A 22,221-nucleotide genomic window follows, 5' to 3' on the forward strand; every position below is an offset into this window, starting at 1 on the left:
CGTGCAGACTGCAGTCTAGCTGCTACTCTATAGATGCCATGCAGACTGGCAGTCTAGCTGCTACTCTATCGATGCCGTGCAGACTGCAGTCTAGCTGCTACTCTATAGATGCCATGCAGACTGGCAGTCTAGCTGCTACTCTACAGATGCCATGCAGACTGCAGTCTAGCTGCTACTCTATAGATGCCATGCAGACTGGCAGTCTAGCTGCTACTCTATAGATGCCGTGCAGACTGGCAGTCTAGCTGCTACTCTATAGATGCAATGCAGACTGCAGTCTAGCTGCTACTCTATAGATGCCGTGCAGACTGCAGTCTAGCTGCTACTCTATAGATGCCATGCAGACTGGCAGTCTAGCTGCTACTCTATAGATGCCATGCAGACTGCAGTCTAGCTGCTACTCTATAGATGCCGTGTAGACTGCAGTCTAGCTGCTACTCTATAGATGCCATTCAGACTGGCAGTCTATCTGCTACTCTATAGATGCCGTGCAGACTGCAGTCTAGCTGCTACTCTATATATGCAGTCTGCAGTCTAGCTGCTACTCTATAGATGCCATGCAGACTGGCAGTCTAGCTGCTACTCTATAGATGCCGTGCAGACTGCAGTCTAGCTGCTACTCTATAGATGCCATGCAGACTGCAGTCTAGCTGCTACTCTATAGATGCCATGCAGACTGGCAGTCTAGCTGCTACTCTATAGATGCCGTGGAGACTGGCAGTCTAGCTGTTACTCTATATATGCAGACTGCTGTCTAGCTGCTACTCTATAGATGCCGTGCAGACTGCAGTCTAGCTGCTACTCTATAGATGCCATGCAGACTGGCAGTCTAGCTGCTACTCTATAGATGCCGTGCAGACTGCAGTCTAGCTGCTACTCTATAGATGCCATGCAGACTGGCAGTATAGCTGCTACTCTATATATGCAGACTGCTTTCTAGCTGCTACTCTATAGATGCCGTGCAGACTGCAGTATAGCTGCTACTCTATAGATGCCATGCAGACTGGCAGTCTAGCTGCTACTCTATAGATGCCGTGCAGACTGCAGTCAAGCTGCTACTCTATAGATGCCGTGCAGACTGCAGTCTAGCTGCTACTCTATAGATGCCATGCAGACTGCAGTCTAGCTGCTACTCTATATATACAGACCGCAGTATAGCTGCTACTCTATAGATGCCGTGCAGACTGGCAGTCCAGCTGCTACTCTATATATGCAGACTGCAGTCTAGCTGCTACTCTATAGATTCCGTGCAGACTGCAGTCTAGCTGCTACTCTATAGATGCCATGCAGACTGGCAGTCTAGCTGCTACTCTATCGATGCCGTGCAGACTGCAGTCTAGCTGCTACTCTATAGATGCCATGCAGACTGGCAGTCTAGCTGCTACTCTACAGATGCCATGCAGACTGCAGTCTAGCTGCTACTCTATAGATGCCATGCAGACTGGCAGTCTAGCTGCTACTCTATAGATGCCGTGCAGACTGGCAGTCTAGCTGCTACTCTATAAATGCAATGCAGACTGCAGTCTAGCTGCTACTCTATAGATGCCGTGCAGACTGCAGTCTAGCTGCTACTCTATAGATGCCATGCAGACTGGCAGTCTAGCTGCTACTCTATAGATGCCATGCAGACTGCAGTCTAGCTGCTACTCTATAGATGCCGTGTAGACTGCAGTCTAGCTGCTACTCTATAGATGCCATTCAGACTGGCAGTCTAGCTGCTACTCTATAGATGCCGTGCAGACTGCAGTCTAGCTGCTACTCTATAGATGCCATGCAGACTGCAGTCTAGCTGCTACTCTATAGATGCCATGCAGACTGGCAGTCTATCTGCTACTCTATAGATGCCGTGCAGACTGGCAGTCTAGCTGCTACTCTATATATGCAGACTGCAGTCTAGCTGCTACTCTATATATGCCGTGCAGACTGCAGTCTAGCTGCTACTCTATAGATGCCATGCAGACTGGCAGTCTAGCTGCTACTCTATAGATGACGTGCAGACTGGCAGTCTAGCTGCTACTGTATAGATGCCATGCAGACTGCAGTCTAGCTGCTACTCTATAGATGCCGTGCAGACTGCAGTCTAGCTGCTACTCTATAGATGCCGTGCAGACTGCAGTCTAGCTGCTACTCTATAAATGCGATGCAGACTGCAGTCTAGCTGCTACTCTATAGATGCCATGCAGACTGCAGTATAGCTGCTACTCTATAGTTACCGTGCAGACTGCAGTCTAGCTGCTACTCTATATATGCAGACCGCAGTATAGCTCCTACTCTATAGATGCCGTGCAGACTGGCAGTCCAGCTGCTACTCTATATATGCAGACTGCAGTCTAGCTGCTACTCTATAGATTCCGTGCAGACTGCAGTCTAGCTGCTACTCTATAGATGCCATGCAGACTGGCAATCTAGCTGCTACTCTATCGATGCCGTGCAGACTGCAGTCTAGCTGCTACTCTATAGATGCCATGCAGACTGGCAGTCTAGCTGCTACTCTACAGATGCCATGCAGACTGCAGTCTAGCTGCTACTCTATAGATGCCATGCAGACTGGCAGTCTAGCTGCTACTCTATAGATGCCGTGCAGACTGGCAGTCTAGCTGCTACTCTATAGATGCAATGCAGACTGCAGTCTAGCTGCTACTCTATAGATGCCGTGCAGACTGCAGTCTAGCTGCTACTCTATAGATGCCATGCAGACTGGCAGTCTAGCTGCTACTCTATAGATGCCGTGCAGACTGCAGTCTAGCTGCTACTCTATAGATGCCGTGTAGACTGCAGTCTAGCTGCTACTCTATAGATGCCATTCAGACTGGCAGTCTAGCTGCTACTCTATAGATGCCGTGCAGACTGCAGTCTAGCTGCTACTCTATAGATGCCATGCAGACTGCAGTCTAGCTGCTACTCTATAGATGCCATGCAGACTGGCAGTCTATCTGCTACTCTATAGATGCCGTGCAGACTGGCAGTCTAGCTGCTACTCTATATATGCAGACTGCAGTCTAGCTGCTACTCTATATATGCCGTGCAGACTGCATTCTAGCTGCTACTCTATAGATGCCGTGCAGACTGGCAGTCTAGCTGCTACTCTATAGATGCTGTGCAGACTGCAGTCTAGCTGCTACTCTATAGATGCCATGCAGACTGGCAGTCTAGCTGCTACTCTATCGATGCCGTGCAGACTGCAGTCTAGCTGCTACTCTATAGATGCCATGCAGACTGGCAGTCTAGCTGCTACTCTACAGATGCCATGCAGACTGCAGTCTAGCTGCTACTCTATAGATGCCATGCAGACTGGCAGTCTAGCTGCTACTCTATAGATGCCGTGCAGACTGGCAGTCTAGCTGCTACTCTATAGATGCAATGCAGACTGCAGTCTAGCTGCTACTCTATAGATGCCGTGCAGACTGCAGTCTAGCTGCTACTCTATAGATGCCATGCAGACTGGCAGTCTAGCTGCTACTCTATAGATGCCATGCAGACTGCAGTCTAGCTGCTACTCTATAGATGCCGTGTAGACTGCAGTCTAGCTGCTACTCTATAGATGCCATTCAGACTGGCAGTCTATCTGCTACTCTATAGATGCCGTGCAGACTGCAGTCTAGCTGCTACTCTATATATGCAGTCTGCAGTCTAGCTGCTACTCTATAGATGCCATGCAGACTGGCAGTCTAGCTGCTACTCTATAGATGCCGTGCAGACTGCAGTCTAGCTGCTACTCTATAGATGCCATGCAGACTGCAGTCTAGCTGCTACTCTATAGATGCCATGCAGACTGGCAGTCTAGCTGCTACTCTATAGATGCCGTGCAGACTGGCAGTCTAGCTGTTACTCTATATATGCAGACTGCAGTCTAGCTGCTACTCTATAGATGCCGTGCAGACTGCAGTCTAGCTGCTACTCTATAGATGCCATGCAGACTGGCAGTCTAGCTGCTACTCTATAGATGCCGTGCAGACTGCAGTCTAGCTGCTACTCTATAGATGCCATGCAGACTGGCAGTATAGCTGCTACTCTATATATGCAGACTGCTTTCTAGCTGCTACTCTATAGATGCCGTGCAGACTGCAGTATAGCTGCTACTCTATAGATGCCATGCAGACTGGCAGTCTAGCTGCTACTCTATAGATGCCGTGCAGACTGCAGTCAAGCTGCTACTCTATAGATGCCGTGCAGACTGCAGTCTAGCTGCTACTCTATAGATGCCATGCAGACTGCAGTCTAGCTGCTACTCTATATATGCAGACCGCAGTATAGCTGCTACTCTATAGATGCCGTGCAGACTGGCAGTCCAGCTGCTACTCTATATATGCAGACTGCAGTCTAGCTGCTACTCTATAGATTCCGTGCAGACTGCAGTCTAGCTGCTACTCTATAGATGCCATGCAGACTGGCAGTCTAGCTGCTACTCTATCGATGCCGTGCAGACTGCAGTCTAGCTGCTACTCTATAGATGCCATGCAGACTGGCAGTCTAGCTGCTACTCTACAGATGCCATGCAGACTGCAGTCTAGCTGCTACTCTATAGATGCCATGCAGACTGGCAGTCTAGCTGCTACTCTATAGATGCCGTGCAGACTGGCAGTCTAGCTGCTACTCTATAGATGCAATGCAGACTGCAGTCTAGCTGCTACTCTATAGATGCCGTGCAGACTGCAGTCTAGCTGCTACTCTATAGATGCCATGCAGACTGGCAGTCTAGCTGCTACTCTATAGATGCCATGCAGACTGCAGTCTAGCTGCTACTCTATAGATGCCGTGTAGACTGCAGTCTAGCTGCTACTCTATAGATGCCATTCAGACTGGCAGTCTAGCTGCTACTCTATAGATGCCGTGCAGACTGCAGTCTAGCTGCTACTCTATAGATGCCATGCAGACTGCAGTCTAGCTGCTACTCTATAGATGCCATGCAGACTGGCAGTCTATCTGCTACTCTATAGATGCCGTGCAGACTGGCAGTCTAGCTGCTACTCTATATATGCAGACTGCAGTCTAGCTGCTACTCTATATATGCCGTGCAGACTGCAGTCTAGCTGCTACTCTATAGATGCCATGCAGACTGGCAGTCTAGCTGCTACTCTATAGATGACGTGCAGACTGGCAGTCTAGCTGCTACTGTATAGATGCCATGCAGACTGCAGTCTAGCTGCTACTCTATAGATGCCGTGCAGACTGCAGTCTAGCTGCTACTCTATAGATGCCGTGCAGACTGCAGTCTAGCTGCTACTCTATAAATGCGATGCAGACTGCAGTCTAGCTGCTACTCTATAGATGCCATGCAGACTGCAGTATAGCTGCTACTCTATAGTTACCGTGCAGACTGCAGTCTAGCTGCTACTCTATATATGCAGACCGCAGTATAGCTCCTACTCTATAGATGCCGTGCAGACTGGCAGTCCAGCTGCTACTCTATATATGCAGACTGCAGTCTAGCTGCTACTCTATAGATTCCGTGCAGACTGCAGTCTAGCTGCTACTCTATAGATGCCATGCAGACTGGCAATCTAGCTGCTACTCTATCGATGCCGTGCAGACTGCAGTCTAGCTGCTACTCTATAGATGCCATGCAGACTGGCAGTCTAGCTGCTACTCTACAGATGCCATGCAGACTGCAGTCTAGCTGCTACTCTATAGATGCCATGCAGACTGGCAGTCTAGCTGCTACTCTATAGATGCCGTGCAGACTGGCAGTCTAGCTGCTACTCTATAGATGCAATGCAGACTGCAGTCTAGCTGCTACTCTATAGATGCCGTGCAGACTGCAGTCTAGCTGCTACTCTATAGATGCCATGCAGACTGGCAGTCTAGCTGCTACTCTATAGATGCCGTGCAGACTGCAGTCTAGCTGCTACTCTATAGATGCCGTGTAGACTGCAGTCTAGCTGCTACTCTATAGATGCCATTCAGACTGGCAGTCTAGCTGCTACTCTATAGATGCCGTGCAGACTGCAGTCTAGCTGCTACTCTATAGATGCCATGCAGACTGCAGTCTAGCTGCTACTCTATAGATGCCATGCAGACTGGCAGTCTATCTGCTACTCTATAGATGCCGTGCAGACTGGCAGTCTAGCTGCTACTCTATATATGCAGACTGCAGTCTAGCTGCTACTCTATATATGCCGTGCAGACTGCAGTCTAGCTGCTACTCTATAGATGCCATGCAGACTGGCAGTCTAGCTGCTACTCTATAGATGCTGTGCAGACTGCAGTCTAGCTGCTACTCTATAGATGCCATGCAGACTGGCAGTCTAGCTGCTACTCTATAGATGTCATGCAGACTGCAGTCTAGCTGCTACTCTATAGATTCCATGCAGACTGGCAGTCTAGCTGCTACTCTATAGATGCCGTGCAGACTGGCAGTCTAGCTGCTACTGTATAGATGCCATGCAGACTGCAGTCTAGCTGCTACTCTATAGATGCCGTGCTGACTGCAGTCTAGCTGCTACTCTATAGATGCCGTGCAGACTGCAGTCTAGCTGCTACTCTATAGATGCCATGCAGACTGCAGTCTAGCTGCTACTCTATAGATGCCGTGCAGACTGCAGTCTAGCTGCTACTCTATAGATGCCATGCAGACTGCAGTATAGCTGCTACTCTATAGTTACCGTGCAGACTGCAGTCTAGCTGCTACTCTATATATGCAGACCGCAGTATAGCTGCTACTCTATAGATGCCGTGCAGACTGGCAGTCTAGCTGCTACTCTATAGATGCCGTGCAGACTGCAGTCTAGCTGCTACTCTATAGATGCCATGCAGACTGCGGTCTAGCTGCTACTCTATAGATGCCATGCAGACTGCAGTCTAGCTGCTACTCTATAGATTCCATGCAGACTGGCAGTCTAGCTGCTACTCTATAGATGCCGTGCAGGCTGGCAGTCTAGCTGCTACTGTATAGATGCCATGCAGACTGCAGTCTAGCTGCTACTCTATAGATGCCGTGCTGACTGCAGTCTAGCTGCTACTCTATAGATGCCGTGCAGACTGCAGTCTAGCTGCTACTCTATAGATGCCATGCAGACTGCAGTCTAGCTGCTACTCTATAGATGCCGTGCAGACTGCAGTCTAGCTGCTACTCTATAGATGCCATGCAGACTGCAGTATAGCTGCTACTCTATAGTTACCGTGCAGACTGCAGTCTAGCTGCTACTCTATATATGCAGACCGCAGTATAGCTGCTACTCTATAGATGCCGTGCAGACTGGCAGTCTAGCTGCTACTCTATAGATGCCGTGCAGACTGCAGTCTAGCTGCTACTCTATAGATGCCATGCAGACTGCAGTCTAGCTGCTACTCTATAGATGCCATGCAGACTGGCAGTCTAGCTGCTACTCTATAGATGCCATGCAGACTGGCAGTCTAGCTGCTACTCTATAGACGCCATGCTGACTGGCAGTCTAGCTGCTACTCTATAGATGCCGTGCAGACTGCAGTCTAGCTGCTACTCTATAGATGCCATGCAGACTGCAGTCTAGCTGCTACTCTATAGATGCCATGCAGACTGCAGTCTAGCTGCTACTCTATATATGCAGACTGCAGTCTAGCTGCTACTCTATAGATGCCGTGCAGACTGGCAGTCTAGCTGCTACTCTATAGATGCCATGTAGACTGGCAGTCTAGCTGCTACTCTATAGATGCTGTGCAGACTGCAGTATAGCTGCTACTCTATAGATGCCATGCAGACTGGCAGTCTAGCTGCTACTCTATAGATGCCATGCAGACTGCAGTCTAGCTGCTACTCTATAGATGCCATGCAGACCGCAGTATAGCTGCTACTCTATAGATGCCGTGCAGACTGGCAGTCTAGCTGCTACTCTATAGACGCCATGCAGACTGGCAGTCTAGCTGCTACTCTATAGATGCCATGCAGACTGGCAGTCTAGCTGCTACTCTATAGACGCCATGCTGACTGGCAGTCTAGCTGCTACTCTATAGATGCCGTGCAGACTGCAGTCTAGCTGCTACTCTATAGATGCCATGCAGACTGCAGTCTAGCTGCTACTCTATAGATGCCATGCAGACTGGCAGTCTAGCTGCTACTCTATAGATGCCATGCAGACTGGCAGTCTAGCTGCTACTCTATAGACGCCATGCTGACTGGCAGTCTAGCTGCTACTCTATAGATGCCGTGCAGACTGCAGTCTAGCTGCTACTCTATAGATGCCATGCAGACTGCAGTCTAGCTGCTACTCTATAGATGCCATGCAGACTGCAGTCTAGCTGCTACTCTATATATGCAGACTGCAGTCTAGCTGCTACTCTATAGATGCCGTGCAGACTGGCAGTCTAGCTGCTACTCTATAGATGCCATGTAGACTGGCAGTCTAGCTGCTACTCTATAGATGCTGTGCAGACTGCAGTATAGCTGCTACTCTATAGATGCCATGCAGACTGGCAGTCTAGCTGCTACTCTATAGATGCCATGCAGACTGCAGTCTAGCTGCTACTCTATAGATGCCATGCAGACCGCAGTATAGCTGCTACTCTATAGATGCCGTGCAGACTGGCAGTCTAGCTGCTACTCTATAGACGCCATGCAGACTGGCAGTCTAGCTGCTACTCTATAGATGCCATGCAGACTGGCAGTCTAGCTGCTACTCTATAGACGCCATGCTGACTGGCAGTCTAGCTGCTACTCTATAGATGCCGTGCAGACTGCAGTCTAGCTGCTACTCTATAGATGCCATGCAGACTGCAGTCTAGCTGCTACTCTATAGATGCCATGCAGACTGGCAGTCTAGCTGCTACTCTATAGATGCCATGCAGACTGGCAGTCTAGCTGCTACTCTATAGACGCCATGCTGACTGGCAGTCTAGCTGCTACTCTATAGATGCCGTGCAGACTGCAGTCTAGCTGCTACTCTATAGATGCCATGCAGACTGCAGTCTAGCTGCTACTCTATAGATGCCATGCAGACTGCAGTCTAGCTGCTACTCTATATATGCAGACTGCAGTCTAGCTGCTACTCTATAGATGCCGTGCAGACTGGCAGTCTAGCTGCTACTCTATAGATGCCATGTAGACTGGCAGTCTAGCTGCTACTCTATAGATGCTGTGCAGACTGCAGTATAGCTGCTACTCTATAGATGCCATGCAGACTGGCAGTCTAGCTGCTACTCTATAGATGCCATGCAGACTGCAGTCTAGCTGCTACTCTATAGATGCCATGCAGACCGCAGTATAGCTGCTACTCTATAGATGCCGTGCAGACTGGCAGTCTAGCTGCTACTCTATAGATGCTGTGAAGACTGCAGTCTAGCTGCTACTGTATAGATGCCATGCAGACTGCAGTCTAGCTGCTACTCTATAGATGCCATGCATACTGGCAGTCTAGCTGCTACTCTATAGATGCTGTGCAGACTGCAGTATAGCTGCTACTCTATAGATGCCATGCAGACTGGCAGTCTAGCTGCTACTCTATAGATGCCATGCAGACTGCAGTCTAGCTGCTACTCTATAGATGCCATGCAGACCGCAGTATAGCTGCTACTCTATAGATGCCGTGCAGACTGGCAGTCTAGCTGCTACTCTATAGATGCCATGCAGACTGCAGTATAGCTGCTACTCTATAGATGCCATGCAGACTGCAGTATAGCTGCTACTCTATAGATACCGTGCAGACTGCAGTCTAGCTGCTACTCTATATATGCAGACCGCAGTCTAGCTGCTACTCTATAGATGCCGTGCAGACTGGCAGTCTAGCTGCTACTGTATAGATGCCATGCAGACTGCAGTCTAGCTGCTACTCTATAGATGCCGTGCAGACTGCAGTCTAGCTGCTACTCTATATATGCAGACCGCAGTCTAGCTGCTACTCTATAGATGCCTTGCAGACTGGCAGTCTAGCTGCTACTGTATAGATGCCATGCAGACTGCAGTCTAGCTGCTACTCTATAGATGCCGTGCAGACTGGCAGTCTAGCTGCTACTGTATAGATGCCATGCAGACTGCAGTCTAGCTGCTACTCTATAGATGCCATGCAGACTGCAGTCTAGCTGCTACTCTATAGATGCCATGCAGACTGGCAGTCTAGCTGCTACTCTATAGATGCCATGCAGACTGGCAGTCTAGCTGCTACTCTATAGATGCCATGCTGACTGGCAGTCTAGCTGCTACTCTATAGATGCCGTGCAGACTGCAGTCTAGCTGCTACTCTATAGATGCCATGCAGACTGCAGTCTAGCTGCTACTCTATAGATGCCATGCAGACTGCAGTCTAGCTGCTACTCTATAGATGCCATGCAGACCGCAGTATAGCTGCTACTCTATAGATGCCGTGCAGACTGGCAGTCTAGCTGCTACTCTATAGATGCTGTGCAGACTGCAGTCTAGCTGCTACTGTATAGATGCCATGCAGACTGCAGTCTAGCTGCTACTCTATAGATGCCATGCAGACTGGCAGTCTAGCTGCTACTCTATAGATGCTGTGCAGACTGCAGTATAGCTGCTACTCTATAGATGCCATGCAGACTGGCAGTCTAGCTGCTACTCTATAGATGCCATGCAGACTGCAGTCTAGCTGCTACTCTATAGATGCCATGCAGACCGCAGTATAGCTGCTACTCTATAGATGCCGTGCAGACTGGTAGTCTAGCTGCTACTCTATAGATGCCATGCAGACTGCAGTATAGCTGCTACTCTATAGATGCCATGCAGACTGCAGTATAGCTGCTACTCTATAGATACCGTGCAGACTGCAGTCTAGCTGCTACTCTATATATGCAGACCGCAGTCTAGCTGCTACTCTATAGATGCCGTGCAGACTGGCAGTCTAGCTGCTACTGTATAGATGCCATGCAGACTGCAGTCTAGCTGCTACTCTATAGATGCCGTGCAGACTGCAGTCTAGCTGCTACTCTATATATGCAGACCGCAGTCTAGCTGCTACTCTATAGATGCCTTGCAGACTGGCAGTCTAGCTGCTACTGTATAGATGCCATGCAGACTGCAGTCTAGCTGCTACTCTATAGATGCCGTGCAGACTGGCAGTCTAGCTGCTACTGTATAGATGCCATGCAGACTGCAGTCTAGCTGCTACTCTATAGATGCCGTGCAGACTGGCAGTCTAGCTGCTACTGTATAGATGCCATGCAGACTGCAGTCTAGCTGCTACTCTGTAGATGCCATGCAGACTGGCAGTCTAGCTGCTACTGTATAGATGCCATGCAGACTGCAGTCTAGCTGCTACTCTATAGATGCCGTGCAGACTGGCAGTCTAGCTGCTACTCTATAGATGCCATGCAGACTGCAGTCTAGCTGCTACTCTATAGATGCCGTGCAGACTGCAGTCTAGCTGCTACTCTATAGATGCCATGCAGACTGCAGTCTAGCTGCTACTCTATAGATGCCGTGCAGACTGGCAGTCTAGCTGCTACTCTATAGATGCTGTGCAGACTGCAGTATAGCTGCTACTCTATAGATGCCATGCAGACTGGCAGTCTAGCTGCTACTCTATAGATGCCATGCAGACTGCAGTCTAGCTGCTACTCTATAGATGCCATGCAGACCGCAGTATAGCTGCTACTCTATAGATGCCGTGCAGACTGGCAGTCTAGCTGCTACTCTATAGATGCCATGCAGACTGCAGTATAGCTGCTACTCTATAGATGCCATGCAGACTGCAGTATAGCTGCTACTCTATAGATACCGTGCAGACTGCAGTCTAGCTGCTACTCTATATATGCAGACCGCAGTCTAGCTGCTACTCTATAGATGCCGTGCAGACTGGCAGTCTAGCTGCTACTGTATAGATGCCATGCAGACTGGCAGTCTAGCTGCTACTGTATAGATGCCATGCAGACTGCAGTCTAGCTGCTACTCTATAGATGCCGTGCAGACTGCAGTCTAGCTGCTACTCTATATATGCAGACCGCAGTCTAGCTGCTACTCTATAGATGCCTTGCAGACTGGCAGTCTAGCTGCTACTGTATAGATGCCATGCAGACTGCAGTCTAGCTGCTACTCTATAGATGCCGTGCAGACTGGCAGTCTAGCTGCTACTGTATAGATGCCATGCAGACTGCAGTCTAGCTGCTACTCTATAGATGCCGTGCAGACTGGCAGTCTAGCTGCTACTGTATAGATGCCATGCAGACTGCAGTCTAGCTGCTACTCTGTAGATGCCATGCAGACTGGCAGTCTAGCTGCTACTGTATAGATGCCATGCAGACTGCAGTCTAGCTGCTACTCTATAGATGCCGTGCAGACTGGCAGTCTAGCTGCTACTCTATAGATGCCATGCAGACTGCAGTCTAGCTGCTACTCTATAGATGCCGTGCAGACTGCAGTCTAGCTGCTACTCTATAGATGCCATGCAGACTGCAGTCTAGCTGCTACTGTATAGATGCCATGCAGACTGCAGTCTAGCTGCTACTCTATAGATGCCGTGCAGACTGGCAGTCTAGCTGCTACTCTATAGATGCTGTGCAGACTGCAGTCTAGCTGCTACTGTATAGATGCCATGCAGACTGCAGTCTAGCTGCTACTCTATAGATGCCGTGCAGACTGGCAGTCTAGCTGCTACTCTATAGATGCCGTGCAGACTGGCAGTCTAGCTGCTACTCTATAGATGCCATGCAGACTGCAGTCTAGCTGCTACTCCATAGATGCCATGCAGACTGCAGTCTAGCTGCTACTCTATAGATGCCAAGCAGACTGGCAGTCTAGCTGCTACTCTATAGATGCCATGCAGACTGCAGTCTAGCTGCTACTCTATAGATGCCGTGCAGACTGCAGTATAGCTGCTACTCTATAGATGCCGTGCAGACTGGCAGTCTAGCTGCTACTCTATAGATGCCGTGCAGACTGCAGTCTAGCTTCTACTCTATAGATGCCATGCAGACTGGCAGTCTAGCTGCTACTCTATAGATGCCGTGCAGACTGCAGTCTAGCTTCTACTCTATAGATGCCATGCAGACTGGCAGTCTAGCTGCTACTCTATAGATGCCGTGCAGACTGCAGTCTAGCTTCTACTCTATAGATGCCATGCAGACTGGCAGTCTAGCTGCTACTCTATAGATGCCGTGCAGACTGCAGTCTAGCTGCTACTCTATTGATGCCATGCAGACTGCAGTCTAGCTGCTACTCTATATATGCAGACTGCAGTCTAGCTGCTACTCTATAGATGCCGTGCAGACTGCAGTCTAGCTGCTACTCTATAGATGCCATGCAGACTGCAGTCTAGCTGCTACTCTATATATGCAGACTGCAGTCTAGCTGCTACTCTATAGATGCCATGCAGACTGGCAGTCTAGCTGCTACTCTATAGATGCCATTCAGACTGCAGTCTAGCTGCTACTCTATAGATGCCGTGCAGACTGCAGTATAGCTGCTACTCTATAGATGCCGTGCAGACTGGCAGTCTAGCTGCTACTCTATAGATGCCGTGCAGACTGCAGTCTAGCTTCTACTCTATAGATGCCATGCAGACTGGCAGTCTAGCTGCTACTCTATAGATGCCGTGCAGACTGCAGTCTAGCTTCTACTCTATAGATGCCATGCAGACTGGCAGTCTAGCTGCTACTCTATAGATGCCGTGCAGACTGCAGTCTAGCTTCTACTCTATAGATGCCATGCAGACTGGCAGTCTAGCTGCTACTCTATAGATGCCGTGCAGACTGCAGTCTAGCTTCTACTCTATAGATGCCATGCAGACTGGCAGTCTAGCTGCTACTCTATAGATGCCGTGCAGACTGCAGTCTAGCTGCTACTCTATTGATGCCATGCAGACTGCAGTCTAGCTGCTACTCTATATATGCAGACTGCAGTCTAGCTGCTACTCTATAGATGCCGTGCAGACTGCAGTCTAGCTGCTACTCTATAGATGCCATGCAGACTGCAGTCTAGCTGCTACTCTATATATGCAGACTGCAGTCTAGCTGCTACTCTATAGATGCCATGCAGACTGCGGTCTAGCTGCTACTCTATAGATGCCGTGCAGACTGCAGTCTAGCTGCTACTCTATAGATGCCATGCAGACTGCAGTCTAGCTGCTACTCTATAGATGCCATGCAGACTGCAGTCTAGCTGCTACTCTATAGATGCCATGCAGACTGCAGTCTAGCTGCTACTCTATAGATGCCGTGCAGACTGCGGTCTAGCTGCTACTCTATAGATGCCGTGCAGACTGCAGTCTAGCTGCTACTCTATAGATGCCGTGCAGACTGCAGTCTAGCTGCTACTCTATAGATGCCGTGCAGACTGCAGTCTAGCTGCTACTCTATAGATGCCGTGCAGACTGCAGTCTAGCTGCTACTCTATAGATGCCGTGCAGACTGGCAGTCTAGCTGCTACTCTATAGATGCCATGCAGACTGCAGTCTAGCTGCTACTCCATAGATGCCATGCAGACTGCAGTCTAGCTGCTACTCTATAGATGCCAAGCAGACTTGCAGTCTAGCTGCTACTCTATAGATGCCATGCAGACTGCAGTCTAGCTGCTACTCTATAGATGCCGTGCAGACTGCAGTATAGCTGCTACTCTATAGATGCCGTGCAGACTGGCAGTCTAGCTGCTACTCTATAGATGCCGTGCAGACTGCAGTCTAGCTTCTACTCTATAGATGCCATGCAGACTGGCAGTCTAGCTGCTACTCTATAGATGCCGTGCAGACTGCAGTCTAGCTTCTACTCTATAGATGCCATGCAGACTGGCAGTCTAGCTGCTACTCTATAGATGCCGTGCAGACTGCAGTATAGCTGCTACTCTATAGATGCCATGCAGACTGCAGTCTAGCTGCTACTCTATAGATGCCATGCAGACTGCAGTCTAGCTGCTACTCTATATATGCAGACTGCAGTCTAGCTGCTACTCTATAGATGCCGTGCAGACTGCAGTCTAGCTGCTACTCTATAGATGCCATGCAGACTGCAGTCTAGCTGCTACTCTATATATGCAGACTGCAGTCTAGCTGCTACTCTATAGATGCCATGCAGACTGCGGTCTAGCTGCTACTCTATAGATGCCGTGCAGACTGCAGTCTAGCTGCTACTCTATAGATGCCATGCAGACTGCAGTCTAGCTGCTACTCTATAGATGCCATGCAGACTGCAGTATAGCTGCTACTCTATAGATGCCATGCAGACTGCAGTCTAGCTGCTACTCTATAGATGCCATGCAGACTGCAGTCTAGCTGCTACTCTATAGATGCCGTGCAGACTGCAGTCTAGCTGCTACTCTATAGATGCCGTGCTGACTGCAGTCTAGCTGCTACTCTATAGATGCCGTGCAGACTGCAGTCTAGCTGCTACTCTATAGATGCCGTGCAGACTGCAGTCTAGCTGCTACTCTATAGATGCCGTGCAGACTGGAGTCTAGCTGCTACTCTATAGATGCCGTGCAGACTGCAGTATAGCTGCTACTCTATAGATGCCGTGCAGACTGCAGTCTAGCTGCTACTCTATAGATGCCATGCAGACTGCAGTCTAGCTGCTACTCTATAGATGCCGTGCAGACTGCAGTCTAGCTGCTACTCTATATATGCAGACTGCAGTCTAGCTGCTACTCTATAGATGCCGTGCAGACTGCAGTATAGCTGCTACTCTATAGATGCCATGCAGACTGCAGTCTAGCTGCTACTCTATAGATGCCATGCAGACTGCAGTCTAGCTGCTACTCTATAGATGCCGTGCAGACTGAAGTATTTGCGGTTTGCAGTCAGTCCTGATATGAGTAGTTGCTCCAAGCCTCACGACCTGAACAGGAAACTCCTGGTCCTGTATGTGTATATATACATGTGACTGATACAATCTGAGCCTGAGGTGGAAGTGATAAAGTCATATCTTAACTTTTGTTCTAAACTTTTTTTTTTCACAGTACTTCTTGAATCCCCTGAAGAAATTTTTCTCTGCGGCGGAAATCGACAAGGTTTTCATCAACATCCCTGTAAGAACAGCCCGATTTCTCATCTTTACACAAATGGCGTCTTTACGGAGTAGACTTGAGTTAAGAGTTATGAACTTATTGTAATGTACACCATCTGATCTCTCTCTGTTCATAGGACCTGGTGAAAGTCCATAAGAGTCTGATGGTGGAGGTGCAAGAGTCCATTCTCAACAAGAACGCCTTGAACCTCTACCAGATCTTCATCGCCTATAAGGACAGGTAGGCCTTTGTCATTAATAACACGTTCTCTAATGGTGTTTACATACACAGAAATGACAATAAATAGTCTATTGTAATGTCTCGTATAACAGTTAGTCAGAAGAATATCAATCAGAATCTGGAAAATATCAGAAACATTTCTTCAGGGAGATTCAGGAAGTACTGGGACTGGCTGCTACTCAAATTCACCATTTGGTATCATATACTTTCCTTCTGCATTGCAGGTTACTCATTTATGGAATCTACTGCAGCCACGTTGAGATATCCATCACAGTGTTGGACTTCATCTGTAAGGAGAAAGAGGATGTTCGACTAAAGCTAAAGGTGAGACCAGTTGTTCTGATACAGTCTATGGGTAAGGCAACATGGCGGTGAATTAGAATATTCTATTCGTAATTATTATTATTGAATAGGATCTCCATGGTGAATGATCTGAGGACCTAGCCTCAGCATGACCAGAACCAAGTGACGTTGCCTAGCGATCTCTTGTGTACCTGTTAATGTAATGCTTCATATCCTAATTCATTGTGTTGTTATTGTCCCAGGAATGTTCTAAAAGAGCCAACAATGGGAAGTTCACTCTGAGAGATCTACTGGTGGTTCCCATGCAGAGAGTCCTCAAGTACCATCTCCTACTACAGGTATGTTTACCACAGAAACTATACACTAGATACCCTCGCAACCACTGTTAGGGGGTCTGTGATATACATTTCCACTGGGGGGAGACAGCCTCCACGTCTTTTCTCTCTCCACTTTCATACTTCCCTCTCTGAGGAGAGGGGGAGGGAGAGGGAAAGAATATTTATTTTATTGGATCCCCACAATTTGTTGTTTAGAGAGGGAGAGGTGATGCTTTCAGCAGTCTCTTTTAGAAATAAGGAGAACAAAAACTCAGATTTCAAAGGAATAGGATATTTGAGTCTTGGCAGGACTGACTCCGGTGGGCTGAACTGCATGTATTTAGCAAGCAGACACAGTGATATCCAAGCAGACACAGTGATATCCAAGCAGACATAGTGATATCCAAGCAGACACAGTGATATCCAAGCAGACACAGTGATATCCAAGCAGACACAGTGATATCCAAGCCGACGCAGTGATATCCAAGCCGACACAGTGATATCCAAGCCGACACAGTGATATCCAAGCCGACAGTGATATCCAAGCCGACACAGTGATATCCAAGCAGACACAGTGATATCCAAGCAGACACAGTGATATCCAAGCAGACACAGTGATATCCAAGCCGACACAGTGATATCCAAGCCGGAACAGTGGGAGGAGTTCAAGTTCAGGTTGATCACGGTGATATCCAAGTCTGACATTTTATAACTTGACTCTGAGGGCCACAAATCAATCCATTGAAGATGAAGGAAAACTGTACTGCGGATCCACTCTGAATGTTTCCGCTTTTTTGGGGGCTTGGTTCGCTTTACTGTAAAATGACCGGGTGACAGCTTGGTTTCACTTTCATGCTGTTATAACATCAATATGATTTTGTTGTGTAGTCCCTCTGTAGGCAAACGTCATAGGAAAAGGACTGTCCTGTAGTTTAAATCAAGGATAATTGTGTGTTAATCTAAACCTAATCTTAATCTAAACAATGTGAATCTGAGCCTGTGTGTGATTATTCCTCGTGATTTCCCCGTTGTCTCTGTCTGTTAGGAGCTGGTCAAACACACCCCCGACGCAGTCGACAAGAACAACCTGAAGATGGCTCTGGATGCCATGAAGGTAATTAGCTAGAGACTGTCTCTCTTCTTCTCTTACTAAACTACAATCAGAGAATAGACACTAAATGTCGGACTGTGTGTTTATTGACCAGGACTTGGCTCAGTATGTCAATGAGGTGAAGAGAGACAAGGAGACTCTGAAGGAGATCAACCAGTATCAACGCTCCATCGAGAACCTGGTAACATAAATCATCATGATTAGACACATTAATTTGTTTCTATTGTTGTTCAATGTGCAATGCGGTCCCAGACACATAATTTACTAGTCCTCCTGACCCACACTGAACATGATCTCACTGATATCATATTAACCACCCCCCTCATTATCTCCCCTTACACCCCTCACATTACCTCCCCTTACCCCCTCCCATTACCTCCCCTTACCTCCCTCCCATTACCTCCCCTTATCTCCCTCCCCTTACCCCCCTCACATTACCTCCCCTTACCCCCCTCACATTACCTCCCCTTACCCCCTCCCATTACCTCCCCTTACCTCCCTCCCATTACCTCCCCTTATCTCCCTCCCCTTACCCCCCTTACCCCCCTCACATTACCTCCCCTTACCCCCTCCCATTACCTCCCCTTACCCCTCCCATTACCTACCCTTACCCCCCTCACATTACCTCCCCTTACCCCCCTCACATTACCTCCCCTTACCCCTCCCATTACCTCCCCTTACCCCCCTCACATTACCTCCCCTTACCCCTCCCATTACCTCCCCTTACCTCCCTCCCATTACCTCCCCTTATCTCCCTCCCCTTACCCCCCTTACCCCCCTCACATTACCTTCCCCTTACCCCCTCCCATTACCTCCCCTTACCCCCTCCCATTACCTCCCCTTACCCCCCTCCCATTACCTCCCCTTACCCCCCTCACATTACCTCCCCTTACCCCCTCCCATTACTTCCCCTTCTCCCCCTCTCATTACCTCCCCTTACCCCCTCCCATTACCTCCCCTTACCCCCCTCCCATTACCTCCCCTTACCCCCCTCACATTACCTCCCCTTATCCCCTCCCATTACCTCCCCTTACCCCCTCCTATTACCCCCCTCCCATTACCTCCCCTTACCACCCCTTACCTCCTCACATTACCTCCCATTACCCCCCCTCCCATTACCTCCCCTTACCCCCCTCCCATTACCTTCCCTTACCCCCCTCCCATTACCTCCCCTTACCCCCTCCCATTACTTCCCCTTACCCCCTCCCATTACCTCCCATTACCCCTCCCATTACCTTCCCTTATCCCCCTCTCATGACCTCCCATTACCCCTCCCATTACCTCCCCTTATCCCCTCCCATTACCTCCCCTTACCCCCTCCTATTACCCCCCTCCCATTACCTCCCCTTACCACCCCTTACCTCCTCACATTACCTCCCATTACCCCCCTCCCATTACCTCCCCTTACCTCCTCACATTACCTCCCATTACCCCCCTCCCATTACCTCCCCTTACCCCCCTCCCATTACCTTCCCTTACCCCCCTCCCATTACCTCCCCTTACCCCCTCCCATTACTTCCCCTTACCCCCTCCCATTACCTCCCATTACCCCTCCCATTACCTTCCCTTATCCCCCTCTCATGACCTCCCCTTACCTCCCTCCCATTACCTCCCCTTACCCCCTCACATTATCTATCCTTACTCCCCTCCCATTACCTCCCCTCCCATTACCTCCCCTTACCCCCCTCCCATTACCTTATCCCCCTCTCATGACCTCCCCTTACCCCATCCCATTACCTCCCCTCCCTGAAGAACCAGCCCCTGGAGAGCTACGGACGGCCCAAGGGGGACGGAGAGGTCCGCATGGTGTCTAACGTTGACAAGAAGAAGCAGGACAGGTGAGATGGGATTAGGAAAGGCAGACTGACTACAGGCTGGTTTCCCAGACCCGGTGACTACAGGCTGGTTTCCCAGACCCGGTGACTACAGGCTGGTTTCCCAGACCCAGTGACTAAAGGCTGGTTTCCCAGACCCTGTGACTACAGGCTGGTTTCCCAGACCCTGTGACTACAGGCTGGTTTCCCAGACCCTGTGACTACAGGCTGGTTTCCAAAACCCGGTGAGTACAGGCTGGTTTCCCAGACCCTGTGACTACAGGCTGGTTTCCCAGACCCTGTGACTACAGGCTGGTTTCCCAGACCCAGTGACTACAGGCTGGTTTCCCAGACCTAGTGACTACAGGCTGGTTTCCCAGACCTAGTGACTACAGGCTGGTTTCCAAAACCCAGTGTCTACCGACTACAGGCTGGTTTTCCAGACCCAGTGACTACAGGCTGGTTTCCCAGACCCAGTGACTACAGGCTGGTTTCCCAGACCCAGTGACTACAGGCTGGTTTTCCAGACCCAGTGACTACAGGCTGGTTTCCCAAACCCAGTGACTACAGGCTGGTTTCCCAGACCCGGTGACTACAGGCTGGTTTCCCAGATCCAGTGACTACAGGCTGGTTTCCCAAACCCTGTGACTACAGGCTGGTTTCCCAAACCCTGTGACTACAGGCTGGTTTCCCAAACCCAGTGACTACAGGCTGGTTTCCCAGACCCGGTGACTACAGGCTGGTTTCCCAGACCCAGTGACTACAGGCTGGTTTCCCAGACCCAGTGACTACAGGCTGGTTTCCCAGACCCTGTGACTAAAGGCTGGTTTCCCAGACCCAGTGACTACAGGCTGGTTTCCCAGACCCTGGGACTACAGGCTGGTTTACAAAACCCGGTGAGTACAGGCTGGTTTCCCAGACCCTGTGACTACAGGCTGGTTTCCCAGACCCAGTTACTACAGGCTGGTTTACAAAACCCGGTGACTACTGACTACAGGCTGGTTTCACAGACCCTGTGACTACAGGCTGGTTTCCCAGACCCTGTGACTACAGGCTGGTTTCCCAGACCCTGTGACTACTAACTACATGTTGGTTTCCCAGACTCAGTGAAACAAATGGGCAACCCTGGTTGGTGCTAAGGAAGGCTATTGCAGCCTGTATATTGTTAATAGGAGAAGGACTAGCATGTGTGGCTTTCTCTGTCTTCATTATATGGACAGCATGTAAAACAACATAGGAACTTCTTTATGTGTAATATGACAGAATACACACTGTAAATTAACTTGTATGAACTTGTTTTGGGTGCAGACATATCTTCCTGTTTGACGGGGCTGTGATTGTCTGTAAGAGACGAGGAGACAACTATGAGATGAAGGATGTGATCGATCTCAACTACTTTAAGATCACCAACAACCCCACCCAGGATAGAGAGAGCAAGAAGGTCAGTCCGCCACAGCCAGGGGACATGCGCAGACCTTTGGAGGGGCATGTGCTCAAAGTGAAAAAAGCCCCCCGCCACCTCCCTCCACAACAACAAAAAAGTTTAGCCCAAATTCATTGCATTCATAATTCTCTTATGTTCAAGGGAAAATAGGGGAGGGCTATCAGCTGATCATAGCCACTGTAGAAAATGTAAATCAGCTAACTACTTTTTATTTTGTATTTAACCTTTATTTAACTAGGCAAGTCAGTTAAGAACAAATTCTTATTTACAATGATGGCCTACCAAAAGGCAAAAGGGGGCTGGGATTAAAAAATAAAATAAAAATATAGGACAAAACACACATCACGACACCACAACACTACATAAAGAGAGACCTAAAACAACAACATAGCAAGGCAGCAACACATGACAACACAGCATAGTAGCAAAACAACACAGCATAGTAGCAAAACAACACAGCATAGTAGCAAAACAACACAGCATGGTAGCAACACAACACAGCATGGTAGCAAAACAACACAGCATAGTAGCAAAACAACACAGCATAGTAGCAAAACAACACAGCATGGTAGCAACACAACACAGCATGGTAGCAACACAACGTAGCATAGTAGCAAAACAACATGACAACAACATGGTAGCAGCACAACATGGTAGAAGCATAAAGGGTAACAAGGTATAGACAACAATACATCAGGAGAAACAGCCACAACTACTTAGCTAGCTAACTGTTAGCTATGCTGTTGTAACAATTAAACTACTCTTTACCTGTGATTGGAGTTTGTTCTGCTGCTAACATCTACATTGTAGGCCTACTAAAAAATTGTCAAATTGAACCCTTTCCTGTCCCTGACCATGAGAGATGACATACAACAATAGAAAGTAGCCAGTGTGCCACTACTGCCACTGCTGGTTTAGCTAGTTTGATGGGCAATTCTTTACAGAACAGGAGATAAAAGAGACTAAAAGTAATATAACAATTCTCTGGATAAAAAACAAATGCTACCAATCTCATAGGGCTCTAGGGTTGCCTACCCTGTTGGCTTTCTATCTGTCTACGTGCCTGGCCTAACCCTAACACTTACCTTCACCAACAACCCTGACCAACAACCCCGTCCAGGATAGAGAGAGCAGTT

At 48.9% G+C, this 22,221-nt stretch overlaps 1 protein-coding gene across 3 annotated transcripts in view; it reads left to right on the plus strand.

The window, feature by feature from the left end:
• The window catches only part of vav3b (vav 3 guanine nucleotide exchange factor b), a 185,449-nt gene that overhangs the window by 92,068 nt on the left and 71,160 nt on the right, over nt 1-22,221 (plus strand). For all 3 annotated transcript variants that reach the window (XM_045694484.1, XM_045694483.1, XM_014141449.2), the window contains exons 7-14: nt 15,809-15,877; nt 15,993-16,096; nt 16,321-16,420; nt 16,642-16,737; nt 17,762-17,830; nt 17,922-18,008; nt 19,580-19,665; nt 20,950-21,082. In XM_045694484.1, the coding sequence (XP_045550440.1) occupies nt 15,809-15,877; nt 15,993-16,096; nt 16,321-16,420; nt 16,642-16,737; nt 17,762-17,830; nt 17,922-18,008; nt 19,580-19,665; nt 20,950-21,082 (744 nt within the window). The remainder of the gene's footprint in view (nt 1-15,808; nt 15,878-15,992; nt 16,097-16,320; nt 16,421-16,641; nt 16,738-17,761; nt 17,831-17,921; nt 18,009-19,579; nt 19,666-20,949; nt 21,083-22,221) is intronic.

The sequence above is a fragment of the Salmo salar genome, chromosome ssa14 (genome assembly GCF_905237065.1).
Source record: "Salmo salar chromosome ssa14, Ssal_v3.1, whole genome shotgun sequence".
In the NCBI taxonomy this organism is placed as follows: domain Eukaryota; kingdom Metazoa; phylum Chordata; class Actinopteri; order Salmoniformes; family Salmonidae; genus Salmo; species Salmo salar.